Below are 18,641 nucleotides of genomic sequence, written 5' to 3' on the forward strand. Positions count from 1 at the left end.
ATGTTTATTCATCCTTATTTGTTTCTATCTATATTCTTCATTTCCAGATTCTTTCTATTATTACTATTCGCACACTTGTCTAGCCCCTTCTTGCTCTTATTCTAACTGCATTTTATTTCGTCTTTTTATAACTTGTCATTTTTTCCAACTCTGTTGATGAGGAAATGCCCAAATTCTTCATGGCGGTTGGCGTCCCCCAAAGCAGCCTCTTATTCCAGCAGTCTTCTGCTGGAATAGACGATCAGGTTCTTCTTTTTCCTTCTTTCTTGCCCTACAAGGCTTTTAAAGGATGTTGTCCAATTTCCATTTCCAGCTTTCGATAGGTTCTCAAATCAGCGCCCATATTAAAGTTATAAACTCATATAAAAGAGTTTAAGCACAAAAGTTGTTTTTTTTTAATTCAAAGGGAGGTGACAAGCAAGATAGACCTGTCAGTTCCTGGGGGATTCTTTATTACAATAATAGTTACCAAAAGATCACAGTTTTTTAAGTTTTTAAAGGTCATGAAAAACCTAAATAGGTAATTATTTCTGCAGCTGTTGTCAAAACAGAAGAAACAAATGGAATGGTCTTTTCCTCAGCTTACATCACATTTTATTTCTCCCAAATAAATTGTTATATCCATAATTGATCCCAATAGCCTTTCATTTTGAAAGTACAGCTGAAGTCTTAACATTTGGCTGTGTGGTCGTGTGTGTTTGTGTGTGTGTACACAAGTAAGGAATTGATTTTCCTTTTATTTTTTATGAACTATAAACAAACCAGTGCGTGGGAGGTCAAAGTGTCAAAACATCTAAACGATTCATAGGAATAGTGATCTTGAAAATCCAAAATGCAACTCCATGGTTTTCAGAAACATCCAAGCAAATCCAAGCAAGTTAGTGACAATTCTCAGACGAGCTTTTGGTGCTGTAGCTGTTGGGGCGTCCCCCCTCAGATGGTGCCACCCTGGTTTCATAGAAGCCCACCTGAGGAACGGACGGTTTACTGGTCCGTCGCTTCTCGGCCCGCCTTCGGACGAGGGTCTGCACGCTACGTGGCCGCCTTAAACCCTGAAAACATGTTTCATTCATTGTGGATTTTTCCATTTCCATAAGTACATTTGTCTTCCAAAGTTTCAGGATCCTTTCTCTTTGCAGTTTTTTAGGGGAGGAAAAATATGAAATCAAATGTTGGCCGAAGTTCTCTGTGTTTAAAAAAAAAAAGCAACGGCAGCAAAAGTTGCACTGAATAATAAATATGTTTTAAGGAATGTTGACAAAGTCCATCTGGGCATCGGGTCCACGATGTCGCAGGACAAGGGTCAGAATGGCCAGAACCCACGGCAAAAATCAAAATGAAAGAAACCACAAGCAAAAATCCAGTGTTTATCTTCTCTGCTGACATGTTCCCTTTTTCTCTGGCGCGCCGCTGGAAGCCTCTCTCTCCCTTCCAACCCGTTTTTTCCATCATCAGGCCGGATTTGCTACAAAAAGCCAGTAATTCCTTTAAACGAATGAGAAGTTTGGTGAGAACCCGCTCAACACCATCCCCCCTCAGATTCTGACGCATCTATTCTCGTGCTGCTTGTAATTCGTTGGGTTCCTGCCCTCGAGCAGACGAAGCGTCTGTAGCGCTTTTACTTCACTGCCACTACGAGGAAAGCCGGTGTGTTTACTGTGAGCCGAGAGGTGCTGCATCACGCTTCAAACCCCGCTTCCTAAAGCTGCGCACTGCAAAACTCGTTTGGATGAACAAAAAAAAAAAATCCCCACAAATTGTTTTATTCATTTTTTGTGTAGGTTAAAGTCTTTTATATATTGTCCTGACTTTATGTTTTTGATCAATTTAAATTAATTATTATTATTATTATTAGTGATTTGTTTTATTTTTCAGTGTCAAATGGTTAAGTTGGTCAAAAATGGTGTACTTTAAATAAGGATTGAAGGCAAATTGATGCACTTTAAGTCTTTACTGTTACAAATTAAAAAACAATGTTAATAAAGTTATTCTTTGTTGCAAGTTGTTTTTTAAATTTCAACAATTTTGAATTGTTTTATAGTCTGTCACAGAAAAAAAATCTAAGTGCATATAAAACAATTTTTGACCGACTGAACCAGTCGATACTGAAAAATGAAATTAAATAAAATCAATAATAATAATGAATTCCAATTGATCAAAAACATTAACTCAGGAGCACAATATAGAAAAAACTTTAACCTATAAAACAAAAAAGAATAAAACAATGTTAAGAAAGAAATATAGATCAACTTGCAGCAAAGAATAACTTTATTAATATGTCTATTTAGTCTGTAACAGAAAAAAAAATTAAAGGGCATCAATTTGCCTCAAATTTAAAGAAATTAAATCCTTATTTAAACTAAAAAAATTTGACCCACTGAACCATTTGATGCTGAAAAATAAAATTGAATAATCAATGATAATAATAGTAATAATGAATTCAAATTGATCATCAACATCAACGTTAACACTTTACAAAACCCAACACAAAACAAAAATGAATAAAACAATATGTGGTGATTTTTTTTATTTTATTTTTTGGGGGCCACTGTTGTTTGTCTCATTTTCTGTCTTTCTCATCATCCCTGTTAAATATTTTTCCATAAAGTTTTACTTTGTTGCAAGTTGATCTTACTTCTTCCTTATTTTCTTTGATGTTAATAAGGATACAATGTTTTGCGCAAGTGTCGATATCAATTTTATGGACAAATTATACTACACTGCTCAACAAAACAAAGGGAACACTAAAATAACACATCCTAGATATGCATGAATGAAATATTCTTATGAAATACTTTGAATGTGCCGTTGAATGTGCTGACGACAAAATCACAAAAATGATCGACGGAAATCAAATATACGAACCCTCACACTCAAAATTAAAGTGTAAAAACACACGACAGGCTGATCCAACTTGTAATTTCCTTAAAACAAGTCCAAATGAATCATTGTTGCTTCCTAAGTGGACAGTTCACACAAGTGTGATTGACTTTGAGTTACATTGTGCTGTTTAAGTGTTCCCTCTATGTTTTTTGAGCAGTATATTTATTTTTATTGAGTCGGAAAGTGGTGTTGGGGTGTGAAATATTGTCTTCTTCCTTTAAGGGGAGGGTTTGAGAAGCACTGCGTTAAATGCAGCGGCAGATTTTGCTGATGTGCCCTATGGATAACAGCATGTGAGAATAAACGGATTTCTCATTGCTCATTTTTCATGCAGATCAAGGCTGTGTGTGTGTGTGTGTGTGTGTACATACCTGACTGTTTGCGTATCTTGATGGTAAGCGCCGCAAGTACGGTGACGAGCATGAGTGTGGCGACGGTGAGACCGATGAAGATGTCGCGCTGCTGCTTAAAAACTTTTCAAAAAACACACAACAGTGTGACCCCTTTGCGATCTGCCACACACACACACACACACACACACACACACACACACAGTTGGCGGGTCACTGACCTAATGCTTCTAAGTTAGGGACCTCCAAGTTGACCTGATTCTGGTAATGCACTTTGCCATCCCACTGGAGTGTGCAGGTGTAGGTTCCCCCGTCCAGCAGGGTGATGTTGTTGATGGTCATGCTGAGGTCTCGGGTCGCCATGGCGTCCTTCTTCAGCGAGGTGCGGGACTGGTACAGCTGGTCGTGGTCATCCAAATCCGGCCGGTTGTATCTTAACTTGTAAGCGATGAGGCGTGGCTGATCGCGGACCCATATCACCACACTGTTGTCGGGAATGTCCATGTTCACCAGACAGGGCAGCACCACCGATGTCTCATCGCTTTTTAAAACCACCGAGTGCATGTTTGCAGAGGCCTGGCTGAGGACTACACACACACACACACACACACACACACACACACACACACACACACACACACACACACACGGGACACCAGTTCAAGGTCAGAGTTCATCTGCTCAACACTGCCAACCAATCTCGAGCTGTGAGGAAAATCAAAGAAAATTAGTATGCAAAAATCTTGTAAACTGATTATTTTCTTCCAAATGTACAGCAATGTTTGAAATCACAGGTAGAATTCTAGAGTTTATTATTTTTTTTAAGGTTTTAGAAGTACACAAAATAGCTTGAAATGAAGATAAACTATTGATCCACATAGGGGAAACTCCTTCGTCACAGCAGCAGAGTTATAATGTCAAAAAATTTGTGGGACGGTAAATGTTTAAACTGGAGAATATTAATATTTCTCCCACTAGAGGATTTCCACGCACCGAACCGCATGCATAGGACAAAGGGGAAACGCTGGGCGATACGTTAGGGCCCAGGACCCGCATCCCCGGAACCTCCCTGCCTATAAAAGTCATCCCGGATCATGTCTGGGACGCATCTGAACCAACAGAAGGACAAAAAAAGACAGTGAGTAGTATCGATCATGATAAAAATCTGCAATTTCTGTTTAATCGCTGCATGACGTCCTACGTTCAACGGGTGCGACGGCGTTGCCTCTCTTCGCCAGCAGGGGGCGCTGTGGCGAGGGTTAGCCCGCGGCTAGCTACTACGCAGTAGGGCGTGACGTCGCCGATGCTTTCGCAATAAAAATGTAGCTTCCGTCAGTTCGGGGTCTCCGTGCTCTATATCCGGACGAAAGCTCACGGCTGTCTCCGTGGTGTCCGGCTCCTCTTCCTCACCTGTCGGCCGTTCGACGACCCGAACCCGGACTAGCGGTCTGTGACGGGCCGTAGCCCGGAACAGAGCGGCTGTTGTTTACCGTAAAAGTACGGCCGGTGGATGACCGCGTCCCGAATCCCCTCCACGGCGCTTCCCCGAAAGACTCGGCGGGTACCGACGGTTGTGTCGAGCTTCGGTTTTTGTGTGTGTGTGTTTGTTTGTTTTTACCCGTTAGCGACAGGACCATGAGCGCGAACATCATCTTTCCGTTTTTACCCGCTCAGGTACTTTCGTTTTCGGAATACGGCTGACGTCACTTCCGGCGGGGTATCGAAGTAAAAGGCTGATAAAGAAACGGAAGAAAAAATAAGTATTGGTGTTATATTTATTAAAACAACGCTTTGTTCATCCTGGATTTTAACTAAAAATGTGTTAGATTTCCTTAACAGTTATTTGACGCTGTTTATTGGAATCACAAAAGTATTTTTGGCACTGTTATCCGTACAGTATTTACATTTATTATTGCTATACACTTACTTCATTTTCACTATCCACATCTACTGCTCAACAGTATTTTCTATGACCATTCCTTGCACAAGACATTGCTATAATTTTGTTTGTTTTTTTTTTCTAATTATTAGTCTTTATCTTCTTTATATGCATATTCTTTCTATTAATACTATTTGCATACTTTTCTACCCTGTAATCCTGCTGTGACAATTGAATTTCCTTTTTGTAGAATTTATAAACTCTTATGAGGGAAGTGCAACGGGCACAATATTCCCCTGAGCCTGCTCTTTTTCTTATTGTAACTGAATTTACTTTTTTTTTTTGTTACTTTTGTGATCTTTTCCACTCTTATTTGGTGAGGGAAGAGTAATGCATATGACAACAGAGTCTTAGCATTTGGTTTTAAAAACAAAAATCAAAAGCTGGAACTTACAGACGAACAAGAATTTTGTGCCATATTGATGGTAATTTCACCGAAGAAAACTGAATCTGACAGATTAAATTTATAAAACCATCAGAGGACACGGAAACAGTTGTTGAACCTTTATTATTTAAATACAACAATAACAATCAATAGTAACAATAAGACTTCCTCCTGATGGAGGTTCGCTACCCCCTCCCCCCCCGTCACAACCTCTAGTAAAGTTCAGGTACAAAAAATCAAAAAAGAATGAATGGAGTTTCAGTGAACCGTCTGATTGGCTGTCAGTAGGCGTCCGTCTTCTCTCCCCGAGAAGACACAATGACAATCCAATGTCATCCACGGCGGTCCGACGGTCCGTGGAAGTAATAGTTCATATAAAGACACTGATCGGATCAAACGCAGCGATCGGCCGTCGGTGCGTCTGTTTTACACTTGAGTGGCTGATCAACAACAAGAAATCACAATGATCAGCCACGTGGAGACACGCGTCGTCCACAACGCTGTCAGTCACCAGCACAAGTGATGATGTCAAACGTCAACAAATGGATTAGCATGCAGCAGAAGATGCTAGTTATAAAACTTTTTTTTTTTTTTTAACGTTGATAAACACTGAGGGATAATAGGACTTCATGGAGCTAATTATAGAACTTCCTGGATGGCAGTGACAGCAGAACCTCACAGAAGAAGGAAGGAAGGAAGTGGGGTCAGGCCGGTGACGCTTGGGGGCGGGGGCACAGTGACCTGACCTCTGACCTGAGCGCAGACAAATACAAACTTTCACATTAAAACCCCTGCCCCACGTGGAACCCCGTCAATGAGTCCTCTTAGATGCTACGCTATGCTAACTAAGCCTACCCACAGTGCATTGCTCCAGTGCAACAGCTCCGCAAACAAAAAAAAAAAAACAACAAATTAACAACCAGCAACCGCTCAGATCACTAACTGGGCTAACACTCAGACAGCAAAGGTCTGGTTGAGCTAAGAGGCTAAAATCTAGCTTAGCATGGCTTGTTAGTCACAGTGCACTGGAGGCTAACAAAGACCTGATTCGATCGTCTTCAGCCAATAGGTGATATTCAAAGCTCAGGTAGCAGCTGTGGACGTGGGCACTCACCTAAACCCACTCACACCGTGGGAACTAGAAAACAGGTGCGACGTTATTTCCCACGACGACTCCATCATTTACCAAACTTGGAAACTATGGACATAAAATGAACATATCTTGCAGAGACAGTATTATCTCATAATAATTTTCTAAAATTTAAACTCTTTATTCTTTTGGATATTTCAGCTTTAAATCTAAAATCTGGCGTGATTTTTTTTTTTTTTCTTTTTTGTACGGAAGCCGAGAACAGGTGAACCCGCTGTTCATGTTTTGATCTTTTTCTTAGATGGTAATTACAGGCAGCTTCTCAGGGGGTTTTGTTGTGATCAGCTGGATGTTACAAGGAAGTTTATCTGAACGTATTTAGCAGGTCCTCCAAGAGACCTCGTGATATGTCTCAAGATTGAAACGAATTGAAACAAAGATTGTCTGGTTCTCGAAATAAAACTGCACGATTTATATTTTTTCCCAGAAAAATCCCAAAAGACATTGGCATCGGCAAAATGCTTTCCCTTAAAATCCTGGAATGTACCATCGAACAATGGTTGGGAATCTTCATGGATGGAGAACAGTGTGGAAAGAACTCAATGTGAGTACCGCGTTCTTTGAACGACCTACACAGAACCAAATCCGGATATTTTCTGGACCTTCCCAAAGGTTTGCCCCTTCTTGGCTTCCATATTTTTGCAGTTTTCTCTGCCCAATGTTGCTACTGTGCTTTTTTTTTTTTTTTTTTCGATTCTCGCCTCCGATTCGCACGGTGCGCCGCGACACGGCTGCCGCCTGACTGCTACTCCGAGGCCCTGATTGTCATAGTACTCACGAGTTATTGCAAGATTTTATTGCTTCACATTGCTGGTTTTGAGTAAAGCTGCATCCTACAAAATAATTCTTAAGGTCACAGCAGCTTTTTGATTGGGTGCGATTCAAAACGAACGCTACAACGATAAAAGTTTTTCGGAGCGAGCAAGCTACTGTCGGCGCTCACCGGAAGACTTAATAAAGGACATCATCGTCATCATCATCATCATCATCGTCATCTCTCCCTGGCATGCCTTTGGCGTCGACCCCTCTGACCCTGAGATTCACGTTGCCATGACAACAGTCCAACCAACTCAATGTTGTGACGTTGACATCACCTTAATCATTCTGAAACAGTAGTGCAGTCACTGCTTGTGTGTGTGTGTGTGTGTGTGTGTGTGTGTGTGTTAGTGCTCGTTTGGCATGTGTCTGATGGTGTGGAAGATCCAGTCCATCTTGGTACTCCAGCCTCCATGATGGGCGTCATTCATCTGTTTGGTGAAATACTCCAGCGCCTCCTGCTGGGTTTTCTCTAACCCGTAAAAAGACAGACATTTCTTACTGACGGACATGTTCCGCAGAGACGGACGCGGTGTCGGCGTGTGTCGGTAACGGCGGCGTCTCACCGAGAGCGAGCGTCTTCCTCAGATAGGCGATGTCGTCGAAGCTCTGCAGCTCGGGCATCCCGCAGCCCAACAGCAGGGAGAAGAGGTTGATGAAGAGGCTGGCGTGCTGTCGGATGGCCAGGTATGCCTTGTAACACATTTCCTGGAACCTGGGGAGAACACAAGTGGGGGGTCAGTAGGGCGGCCGGGCGATTCGGCGGCGGCGAGGCGGCGCAACAGACCTTTCGAACTCTTTGGTCTTGGTCGATTCCTGGATGCCTTTGCTAATGACAATGAGGAAGTCCTGTGTGAGAACGAACGGAACGCGCTCGCGCTTGTAGCCAAATTTCTTCTTCTTGTGGTCCAGGAAGTGCCCGAAATCAATGTGGAAGAGCTGCAGGGGGGAGGGGGAGGTTGGTGAATCAGGTGAGGCGAATCGGCTACGCGGTTGACCTCTGGCGACAAAGGCGAGGAGATGGAGGTCACTCCGTCGGCTCGGCTCAAGGTCGAGGCGAGGCGTCGGAACGGAGATGAAGCCGAGGGACTCGGAGGCGGGACGGGGCCAGAGGTCGGATCATACCGAGACGGACGTGTGGCGGCGGCTCACCTGCCCGTTCTCTTTCACCATGATGTTTGAGTTGTGCCTGTCGCCGATCCCCAGGATGAAGGTGGCCACGCAGTAACCCGCACAGGAGCGCGTGAACAGGTCGATGGCCCGGTCGTACCTGAGAGGCGGCGAGGTGAGAAGCAGACTGGTGAGAAGGCCGACGCAGAGAGACAGGCGAGACAGACGGTTACTGACGCCTCTCCACGGTTCTTGTCCTTGATCCAGTGGTGCAGGGTGTTGGAGTTGAACTGCAGTGCCCCCTTCAGGCCTCCTTTGCACTGAATCTGCATGATGGTGAAGCTGTTTTTCACCACCTCGATTAGACCCACGCAGTCTCCGATGGAAAGGCAGCCGTACGGCAGCATGCTGACACACACACACACACACACATACACACAGTCAGTCTTGTTGCGATGATGGCACAGCCCCTCTCGGTGACATCTCATGCATCTCACCGCAGATCCAGGCCCTGGTTCTGCCAGATGTTCTCCATGATCTTAATGATCTGCAGAGTCAGCATGTCCTGCCGCAGGTCTGTAACCATAGACACTCCATTACACACCAACGCTGTAACTGTTAGGATTCTCAGCCCAAGTGAATTCCGTGATGTGCGCTAAGCCATTCTTAACCACAGGGCCGCGGCCCAAACTTGGACCTAGTGGGCCGCAAAAAAAACTCATTTGTACGTGTGGGCCGCGAGGGCTGCGGGACGCAATAACAACTCCCGACCATGTAGTGGCGCTAATGCATCAGTCAGTTGTTACTTTAACCAGCTCCATAAATAAGGAGAAGAAGAAACTCAGCTAGCTGGAAACAAACAAGATGGAGAAATATTTAAAACGGAAAAACGAAGACGACCCTGCGCCAAAAAGTACATTTTTGCGCAAGTACAATCCCGACTTCATTAAGTACGGCTTCGTAAACGGAGGTAGCGAGGCAGCGCCGGGAGCCCAGTGTGTGGAGTGTGTGTTAACGCTGTCTAACGAAGCACTTGAGCCGTCAAAACTACAGCGGCGCCTAGAGACCAAGCATCCGACGCTTGTGGGAAAGCCGGTGGAATTTTTCAAGAGAAAAGAAGATGGGCTGCAGATGCAGAAAAGATGGATCGTGTCACTGACTGGCAACTCTAAAAGTGCACTGAAAGCTCGCTAGCTCCTAGCCAGATGTGACCTAAACACTGTACATATATTGAATAATACATATTAGATAATATAATATAATTAATAATGATAAATAATATATATTAAAATTATATGTAATGGGCCCTGGGCCACTCTGTACTGAAAAAAATGGGCCTCAGGGTCAGAAAGGTTAAGAACCCCTGCGCTAAGCTACCTACCGTCTCCATTCTTGAAGATAATCTCGTTGTTGGTGAAGAGCAGCTCTGACATGATGTCAGGGTTTTCCCAGTTGAGCCACAGGGGTCGCTTTGCCGATGACATGATCCTGCATTCCTCCAACCTGAGCGCGCAACGCACAACACGGCAGGTACACACAACACACAAGAGCACAAACATTCAAAAAGAACACAAGAAGTCCTTAACAGGTGCAGAAAATGCAGCATGTATGCAAGCAAACAACACAAGGACACAATAAGTACACATGTACAAGTCCATGTCAGTGGGTAAACAAGGAATATATTATATTAGCTGTGAGACGGTTAGCTTAGATTAGCGTCACCTGAGGTTTCCCAGCTGGTGAACAGGGTTGAGCGGGGAGACGAATCCTTGCAGAGCTTCCATGTAATCTGGCCGGGACATGTGCTCAACCAGGAACTTCATTTGAGTCTGAGAACCAATCGCAATGCAGAATGCAGGACGCCATCGTTGCACGAGGACACAACACGAGAGATAACACCGAAGCGTCTGCGTACCTTCTGCGTCTCGTCCTTCTTCTCTTGCTTCAGTGTGTCGGTCAAGTTGACCAGTTTGTCCATGGCCTCCACCTGAACATTCAGACACAAATACAGAATGCAAACAGCTGTATCTGCACAGGTGTGTTTGGGTTTCCGTCCCCGTGCGGTCAGGTCTTTTGCGCTCACCTGTCTGTTCAGGTGTTTCAGGTACATCCCGCAGGCTCTGCAGAAAGCCTCCAGCAAGAGGCCAAAGCGACGAGACACCGTCTTGTTGTGCATTTCTGACCTGAGAACGCTCTCTGTCAGTGTTTGTTTGCAGTTCAGAAAAAGACAGAAACAAAACTCCTCAGATGGCACAACTCACTTGAGATGCCAGAAAAAGAAGTGTCCGATCCTCTGATTGGTCAGTGCTTTCTTGATCAGGAAGCGAGCCAGAGGGTTGTCCAGGTACATCTCGTATTTCAACACCTGAGGGTAGTTGGTCATTGAGGATTTACCGTAAAGTAGGTCTGAAAACGGCATGTGTATTGAGTTTGGGACGGGCAGTCACAGTAGGACGTACCTGCACGAGCTGCAGAAGGTACTGCGACAGCTTGTCGTCCGTCAGACCTTGAACCAAGCAGCGGAGAGCAAACTCTCTGACCATCGGATCGGGAAAGTTACAGTCCAGCAACTCGAGAGCCGATTCGGGTTCCATCAAGGGCCACTCCTTTAACAAACAGTACATCTGGAAGGGGGCGGGGGGTAACGGAGGGTAAATGACGGTAAACAGTGAGTCGCTGGTAAGATCTGTCCTGACGGCTGGCGTTTGTACCTGAGACACTTCATCTCTGGAGTTCCATTTTACAGACAGAAGCAGCTTTGGAAGAGACTCAGGGATGTTTACACAGTAATGTCTGCAGAAAGAGAGACAGTTTTGTCGGACAGACCGGAGGGCGGACAGGCAGACGCCCCAAACAAGGAAGGGCACAGGTGGACACGTAGACAGAAGCATAGTTAGAGACAGGAGGTACACGGCGACTACAAACAGTCATAGAAACCAGCTTGCTGAAGACAGATGGGGCCATCAGGACGGGTGACTCCAGGTCAGGCCTCACCTGTGTCTCCAGAGGAAGTCCTTCTCCTGCTCGGAGAGTTCATAGAGAGGATCTTTGGAACACAGACACCGGAGCTGCTCGGCATCCACCGCTGAGACGCTGCTGTCACAGGCCAGACGGCTGCTCTGAGACGGAGACACCGGGTTGTGTTCCTGTGTTTATCTTACGCGTCCGATGCGGTACTATGCTACTAGCCTGTGAAAGCAAATATTTGTTACCAGTCCGTGGCAGTAGTTGTAGCCCAGCTCTCGGCTAATGGTCCAGTTGGCATATTCTTCTATCTGTTGCTCATCCGGAAACACGACGGTCTGATTGAACCAGGAAAACTCCAGCTCTACGCAGGGCGTCTCCTGCAGAAGATCACGCGATGCGTGTTGCGACCCATCAGATGTCTTCACTGAGCGACGGGGAACAAACCGTTACAGCAAGCGTTGTACCTTATTGGGGTTGGAACCTGCAACTCCAATGGGATTGAGCAGGTCCTCTAGGCCGTGAGGGACGGGCCACAGACTCAAAGCCACTTTACCCGAAACCAGAATGTCCTTATAGTCGAACAGGTTGACGTTTCCCCAGGCCAGAGGGCAGTGTTCCTGCAGGACAGACACGCCACGTTGGCTCTGCTGGACCCTTAAGGCGTATTCTTGCGTCCTCTCCTACCTCCTTGGCTCCCTTTCGTCCCTTCACTGAGCAGATGGATAAGCAGAGTCTGGCTGAGCGAGGCAGGTCGTTCAAATAGATGTCGTAGGTCAGCCACTCGTTCCACCTGCAGGAAGTATCACAAGGATACGCAAGCATACCGTGTTGTTATTGTTGTGATTCTCTACGTAACTTCTTCTTCTTTCGGCTTTTCCCGTGAGGGGTCGCCACAGCGAGTCAACTTTCTCCATCTAACCCTATTCTCTGGATCCTCCTCTCTCACACCAACTACCTTCATATCTTCTCTCACGACGTCCATAGATCTTCTCTTTGGTCTTCCTCCAGACCTCTTGCCTGGCAGCTCCAATTCCAGCATCCGTCTACCAATATATTCTCTATCCCTCCTCTGTCCATGACCCAACCATCTCAGTCTGGCTTCTCTGACCTTCTCTCCAAAACATCTAACATGTGATGTTCCTCTGATAGACTCATTCCTGATCCTCTCCATCCTGCTCACTCCCAAAGAGAACCTCAACACCTTCATCTCTGCAACCTCTCGTTCTGCCTGCTGTCTTCTGGTCGTTGGAACAGTTGTGATTCTCTAGGTAACAAATAAGCTAATTGTTTTGAAGCTGATTTTATGTGGCGTGTGGGTCGACTGTCTTACCGCGGATTGGAGCAGGGGACTCGCTGAGTGTTGACGTTGTCACAGAGAGGCTCTCCGCCATGATAGATACCCGTCCGCACGTAGATCTACAGATGCACAGGATTGGTTTTTTTTTTTATCGCCGTGTCGGAACCGTATCAGACGGACAGACACGCAGTCAGACCTTGTCAATGTCTCGGATGTTTACGTTGACGTAGGTGGCGCAGAGCAGCCTGACCCTCAGCAGGGTGTTGAAGGCCCACAGGGAGCGAGGAGGAGACCCGTCTCCTCCTCCAGGACACGGCGAAGGCTGAGGAGTCCTGCGGCTGAAGCACAAACGGCAAAGGTCTTCTAATCTACCAGAGGCTGACGGCCATCGTCCAGAGCGTAGACGACGGATGGTCCTACCTGTACGAAGGTGTGACGAAACCAGACGCGGGGAGCTGAGAGTAGAGGCTGTCTTTGGACACCAGCATCAGGTGTGGAAGACGACCCACGATGATGCAGGAGCGAATGTACTGCAGGCAAACAGGAGAACATGAGGGAGACTAGTAGATGAGAAGATGCTGGACAAGTAGGGACGGTGGACGGGGAGACCGACCGGTACCTTGTACTGGCTGAGAGGATATTTCTCCAGCAGGTACTCGTCACATCCGCAGACCTGAGGAGACAGACGGGTGAGATCTGAACCCTCGACTTACGCTGGATTGTCACCGTTTTTGGGAGGTGGTTGTGGGACCTTCAGGATGTACTGCCCCTGGTACTCCTGGACGCACAAGCGCAGCTGCTGCGGCGAAAGGTGCATGGAGCGGCTTTTCTTCCTGATGGACTCAGCAATCAGCTGCTCGGGTAGACTGTCATGACTCACCTTCACACACACACACACACACACACACCTTAATGGGCAAGACCAAAACAGTCGGAGTACCGGCATCCGCTAAGAGGAACCCTGCAAGTACCTTCAGAGTGTATTTCTGTTTGGAGTTGGATGGAGACACGATCACCCAGATGGTAACGATCAACCTTCCTACACAAACACACACGCATTGAAATGTATTTTACTCCCATTTTTTTGTTTTTTTTGAGAGAGAGAAGAACTAGAATCCAGCATCTGGACAGTACCTTTGTCCAGCTTGTTGTAGATGTGCTGGGGCAGCTGGGGGCTGGACTCCACATTGGGCGGGTAGACATAGAGTGCCTGGCTGTGGGCGCCGCCGCCCTCCCGCTCCTCCATGGCTTCTCTGCAAACACTCAGCACGGCACGACGGAAGTCCTGGATCTCCGGGTCCTTCATCATTTCAAATTCACAGACCGGCATCCCGATGGCGAATCCTGGGTCAGAACCGGGAGGACATCTGAAAGGTCACGCTAGAACGTTTGCTGCACGGATGCTTCAACTTTTTTTGCTTTGCTAGAACCAAGGTGGACCAACACACGACTGAGATGCTGGTCTCCTGAACCGATATGAAACCAGGTCTGGGTTTCGTTTTCATCAGTTTGTTGAAGGAAACCTACAAGAATCCATCGCTCTCTTTTTGAACCACGCATTACCTATCTCCCGATTCAGGATCTTCTCCTCCCGGTTGCCAAGTGGCTCGATGACCTTCAGGATGGGATGAAACAGGCGGAGGTCACACAGTCTCCTCGTCTCGTCGTAGAACTCCTCCCTCTCTGCTTCCTGGGTCACGCCCACAAAGATGTAGCTCGACTCCTCCTGGACGATCAGAGAGCAGCGCTGGTGATCGGCAGTAGCGGATGGAAGCGATGGGGGAGAAGGTCAGGTGGAGCGTACCTGCAGCAGGTGGTACAGCGGATACTTCCTGGCCTCAGTGAAGAGCTGCTGCTTGATGCTGATCAGGGGTGTTTCTCGGAGACACTCCAGACTCACCATCATCCCTGCGAGAAGGTAAGCCAAACGTCAAGGGACCATGAGGAGAAGGAGCGGAGCATACATGAACCATCAACGGCAAATGGAGAACATTGACAGAACATGAATGGAGACAGTGCCTCTTCAATGACCCCAACAGAACATCAAGACAATGTCGACAGAAGGTCTGCAGCGTGCCAAAATGAACAAGAGTGAATTTGACGTACCGTTGGGTAGGCAGCAGTCCACCAGAATACGAGGGGGCATCAGGTGGAGCCCCCATAGTTCCCCAGATGACGGCCTGGGCGCCATGGTAACCACCAGTCACGAACCGTGTCACCTTTGGCACTTGGAGACCTGGAAAGACAAGCTAGTGAGTGGCCCCCTATGGAGTTCACAATGGTACCGGCGGTTCACAAAGTGCGGTGGGACCTCTTTCTGAACTTCTGGCGCCGCAGCTGAAATGGCACGCACCCTGGAAGCCAATGAACCTTCGATCACAAAAAGCGCAAAGAACACCGACCCAGATTCCAAACAAGAAGAAGCGGTTGAATAGAAGCGCAGCAGGAAGTCCGGTATGCTAAGATGGACCAGACCCTGGAGCAACACTGAAGAACTAGGAGGTGTTACTAGGAGAACTTGGAGATATGTTGTATTGGTGGATTAGAACATTCATTACTTATATATATATATAAAACACAAAAGCAGTGGTTAGCTCCGCCCCCTCACAGCAAGAAGGCCCCTGGTTGGCCCTGTGATTGGTCCAGACCGAGTCCCTTCTCTTGCCCAATCACAGCTGGAATAGGCTCTGCCCGCCACAACCCGAATAACAAATGAATGAACGAGTGGATGTTCGTACTTGTTTTAAATGTTTGGGTTTGGTTTTTTTTTGCATTGAGCTGTCTCCAAGATGCCCCACTAGCCACCCGCCGGCGTGGTTACCATGGCAACGTCGTCAGAGACACTTCGGCAGGAAAGTTGATTCCCTTTATCGTGAAAACGTTTGTTTTCCTGGCGACAGCCAGCTATTAATATCATTAACTTCCAAGTGTCCTCACGTCGACTATTGTCTGTGCTTTTTCAAACAAAGACCAGAAAGTAGGACTCACACACACACACACACACACACACACACACACACACACACACACACACACACACACACACACACACACACCGATCCTGTGTGTTTCCTGTCTTTCTGTGTGGAAGCTGGTTTCCTTCGTTCCAGTGTGAACCTGCTGCTGGAAAGCAACACTCGGTCATCTTTTGGATTTTTTTTTTTTTTTTCTCACACAAACAATTGACCTACAATCTGAAAGTGATTCAGGTTATTGTTGTTATTATTATGAATATTTAGAATTCAAATCCTGATGATTATTATCAGCATTATTATCGCTTAAAATCTATTATCTGGTCATCTAATTGTCTGTCAATCGACGTTTCGTTGCAAGTCCAGATTGGAGTTTACTGCTCGGCTCTGATCGTACCATCACTCCATCCTGTCTCCTGTCTCCTCACACCTTGTCTCCTTGTTCCCTGATTATCTTCTCCTTTCCTTTTCCAATCATCCTGTCATCTTTGTCTTCTCTCCATGCTTTCTCGTCCTCCAACCGGTGCCTCCTTCTGTCTGGATTCATCTCCTTGTCTTCCTGTTACCATCTCCTGTCTCCTTATCTCCTTGTTCCATCTCCTGTCTCCTTGTTCCATCCCTTGTCTTCTTGTCTCCTTGTTCCATCTCAAGCCTCTGTTTCTCCTTGTTCTGAATCCCTGTCTCTTTGTTCCAGTCTCCTTGTCTCCTCGTTCAGTCACCTGTCTCCTTGTGTCCTTGTTGATATTTCCCTGTCTCCCTATCTCCATGTTCCTAGTTCTAGTCTCCTGTCTCCTTTTTCCAGTCGTCTTGTCTCCTTGTTGGATCCTGTCTTCTGGGTCTAGACTCTTTGTCTCCATGCTCTGTCTCCTGGGTCTAGTCTCCTTGTCTCCTAGTTCTAGACTCCTTGTCTCCATCCTCTGTCTCCTAGTTCTAGTCTCCTTGTCTCCATCCTCTGTCTCCTGGGTCTAGTCTCCTTGTCTCCTAGTTCTAGACTCCGTGTCTCCATCCTCTGTCTCCTAGTTCTAGTCTCCTTGTCTCCATCCTCTGTCTCCTGGGTCTAGTCTCCTTGTCTCCTAGTTCTAGACTCCGTGTCTCCATCCTCTGTCTCCTAGTTCTAGTCTCCTTGTCTCCATCCTCTGTCTCCTGGGTCTAGTCTCCTTGTCTCCTAGTTCTAGACTCCGTGTCTCCATCCTCTGTCTCCTAGTTCTAGTCTCCTTGTCTCCATCCTCTGTCTCCTGGGTCTAGTCTCCTTGTCTCCTAGTTCTAGACTCCGTGTCTCCATCCTCTGTCTCCTAGTTCTAGTCTCCTTGTCTCCATCCTCTGTCTCCTGGGTCTAGTCTCCTTGTCTCCATCCTCTGTCTCCTGGGTCTAGTCTCCTTGTCTCCTAGTTCTAGACTCTTTGTCTCCTAGTTCTAGACTCCTTGTCTCCATCCTCTGTCTCCTAGTTCTAGACTCCTTGTCTCCATCCTCTGTCTCCTAGTTCTAGACTCCTTGTCTCCATCCTCTGTCTCCTAGTTCTAGACTCTTTGTCTCCTAGTTCTAGACTCTTTGTCTCCTAGTTCTAGACTCCTTGTCTCCTAAATCTAGACTCCTTGTCTCCTAGTTCTAGTCTCCTTGTCTCCATCCTCTGTCTCCTGGGTCTAGTCTCCTTGTCTCCATCCTCTGTCTCCTGGGTCTAGTCTCCTTGTCTCCTAGTTCTAGACTCTTTGTCTCCTAGTTCTAGACTCCTTGTCTCCATCCTCTGTCTCCTAGTTCTAGACTCCTTGTCTCCATCCTCTGTCTCCTAGTTCTAGACTCTTTGTCTCCTAGTTCTAGACTCTTTGTCTCCTAGTTCTAGACTCCTTGTCTCCTAAATCTAGACTCCTTGTCTCCTAGTTCTAGACTCCTTGTCTCCTAAATCTAGACTCCTTGTCTCCTTGTTCTAGTCTCCTTGTCTCCTTGTTCCAGTTGTCCCCTTGTTCGATCCTGTCTCCTAGTTCTAGACTCTTTGTCTCCTTGTTCCCATCTCCTGTCTCCTTGCTCCAGTCGTCTTGTCCCCTTGTTCGATCCTGCCTCCTAGTTCTTGTCTCCTTGTCTCCATCCTCTGTCTCCTAGTTCTAGTCTCCTTGTCTCCTTGTTCCAGTCATCTCCTTGTTCGATCCTGTCTCCTGGTTCTTGTCTCCTTGTCTCCATCTCTTGTCTCCTAGTTCTAGACTCCTTGTCTCCTTGTTCCAGTCGTCTTGTCCCCTTGTTGGATCCTGTCTCCTAGTTCCAGTCTCCTTGCCCCCCCCTTCCCCTCTGGCGTGCACCCTCGCCCCCCCACACACTCCTTACGTTTCCTCTGCGCATGACCTCAGACTGCGATATGGTTGCCATGGCGACGTGAGTGGGAGCATCAGATGGATGACAGCGGAGAGACTCTTTGTTCTGGCTTCGTGTGGCGCGCACGGACACACACACACACACACACACACACACACACACACCACACACACATGCACACGCCATGCGCGTGCGTCTTACCTGAGCGTGTGCGCGCGCGCGTGCCGATGTAGCGGCGCGTGCCTCCGGTCATAGCATCGCCCGTCCGTCGACCGCGCCTCCGGTGATCCGGTGATCCGCCGGTCCTCGCGGATCCGCGAAGCCGGGCTTCGGACGCGGAAACCCGGCCGTGCCCGTCGAGAGAGAGCGGCCGCCGTCGCACCGCACCGGACGCCGTCCTCGCCGCCTCCGCTCGCCGGTCGTCAGGAGGGGAGGGCGGGGGGCCGGCGGAGGGAAGTGCCGCTCTGAGCT

The 18,641-nt window shown here is 47.1% G+C and overlaps 2 protein-coding genes across 4 annotated transcripts; both read right to left on the bottom strand.

Annotated features, from left to right (window-relative positions):
• Positions 1–577: 577 nt before the first annotated feature.
• On the bottom strand, positions 578–4,966 carry LOC147223319 (uncharacterized). Of its 3 annotated transcripts, none has more exons than XM_086166399.1 (4): positions 4,852–4,966; positions 3,455–3,820; positions 3,255–3,356; positions 578–1,052 (listed from the first exon to the last, which is right to left on the bottom strand). In XM_086166399.1, the coding sequence occupies exons 1-4, from the start codon at positions 4,883–4,885 to the stop codon at positions 1,033–1,035; spliced, it is 522 nt and encodes a 173-aa protein (XP_086022525.1). In that variant the 5' UTR covers positions 4,886–4,966; the 3' UTR covers positions 578–1,032. The 3 variants fall into 3 exon arrangements, with proteins under 3 accessions (XP_086022525.1, XP_086022526.1, XP_086022523.1); XM_086166400.1 differs by having other exon boundaries at positions 578–1,465; XM_086166397.1 differs by having other exon boundaries at positions 578–1,485.
• Positions 4,967–5,661: 695 nt separating this feature from the next.
• LOC147223320 (phosphatidylinositol 4,5-bisphosphate 3-kinase catalytic subunit alpha isoform) lies at positions 5,662–18,641 on the bottom strand. The gene is made up of 28 exons (XM_086166389.1): positions 18,372–18,641; positions 15,004–15,133; positions 14,702–14,805; positions 14,461–14,623; positions 14,032–14,241; positions 13,869–13,936; positions 13,649–13,777; positions 13,517–13,570; positions 13,318–13,427; positions 13,094–13,235; positions 12,931–13,016; positions 12,285–12,390; positions 12,065–12,217; positions 11,846–11,977; positions 11,628–11,752; positions 11,345–11,426; positions 11,093–11,257; positions 10,895–10,998; positions 10,717–10,816; positions 10,549–10,620; positions 10,356–10,462; positions 10,015–10,136; positions 9,131–9,209; positions 8,871–9,041; positions 8,676–8,793; positions 8,311–8,462; positions 8,090–8,238; positions 5,662–7,995 (listed from the first exon to the last, which is right to left on the bottom strand). The coding sequence occupies exons 2-28, from the start codon at positions 15,086–15,088 to the stop codon at positions 7,871–7,873; spliced, it is 3,213 nt and encodes a 1,070-aa protein (XP_086022515.1). The 5' UTR covers positions 15,089–15,133; positions 18,372–18,641; the 3' UTR covers positions 5,662–7,870.

The sequence above is a fragment of the Fistularia commersonii genome, chromosome 19 (genome assembly GCF_037954325.1).
Source record: "Fistularia commersonii isolate RoL2024-O1a breed Wild chromosome 19, RoL_Fcom_v1.0, whole genome shotgun sequence".
Lineage (NCBI taxonomy): Eukaryota > Metazoa > Chordata > Actinopteri > Syngnathiformes > Fistulariidae > Fistularia > Fistularia commersonii.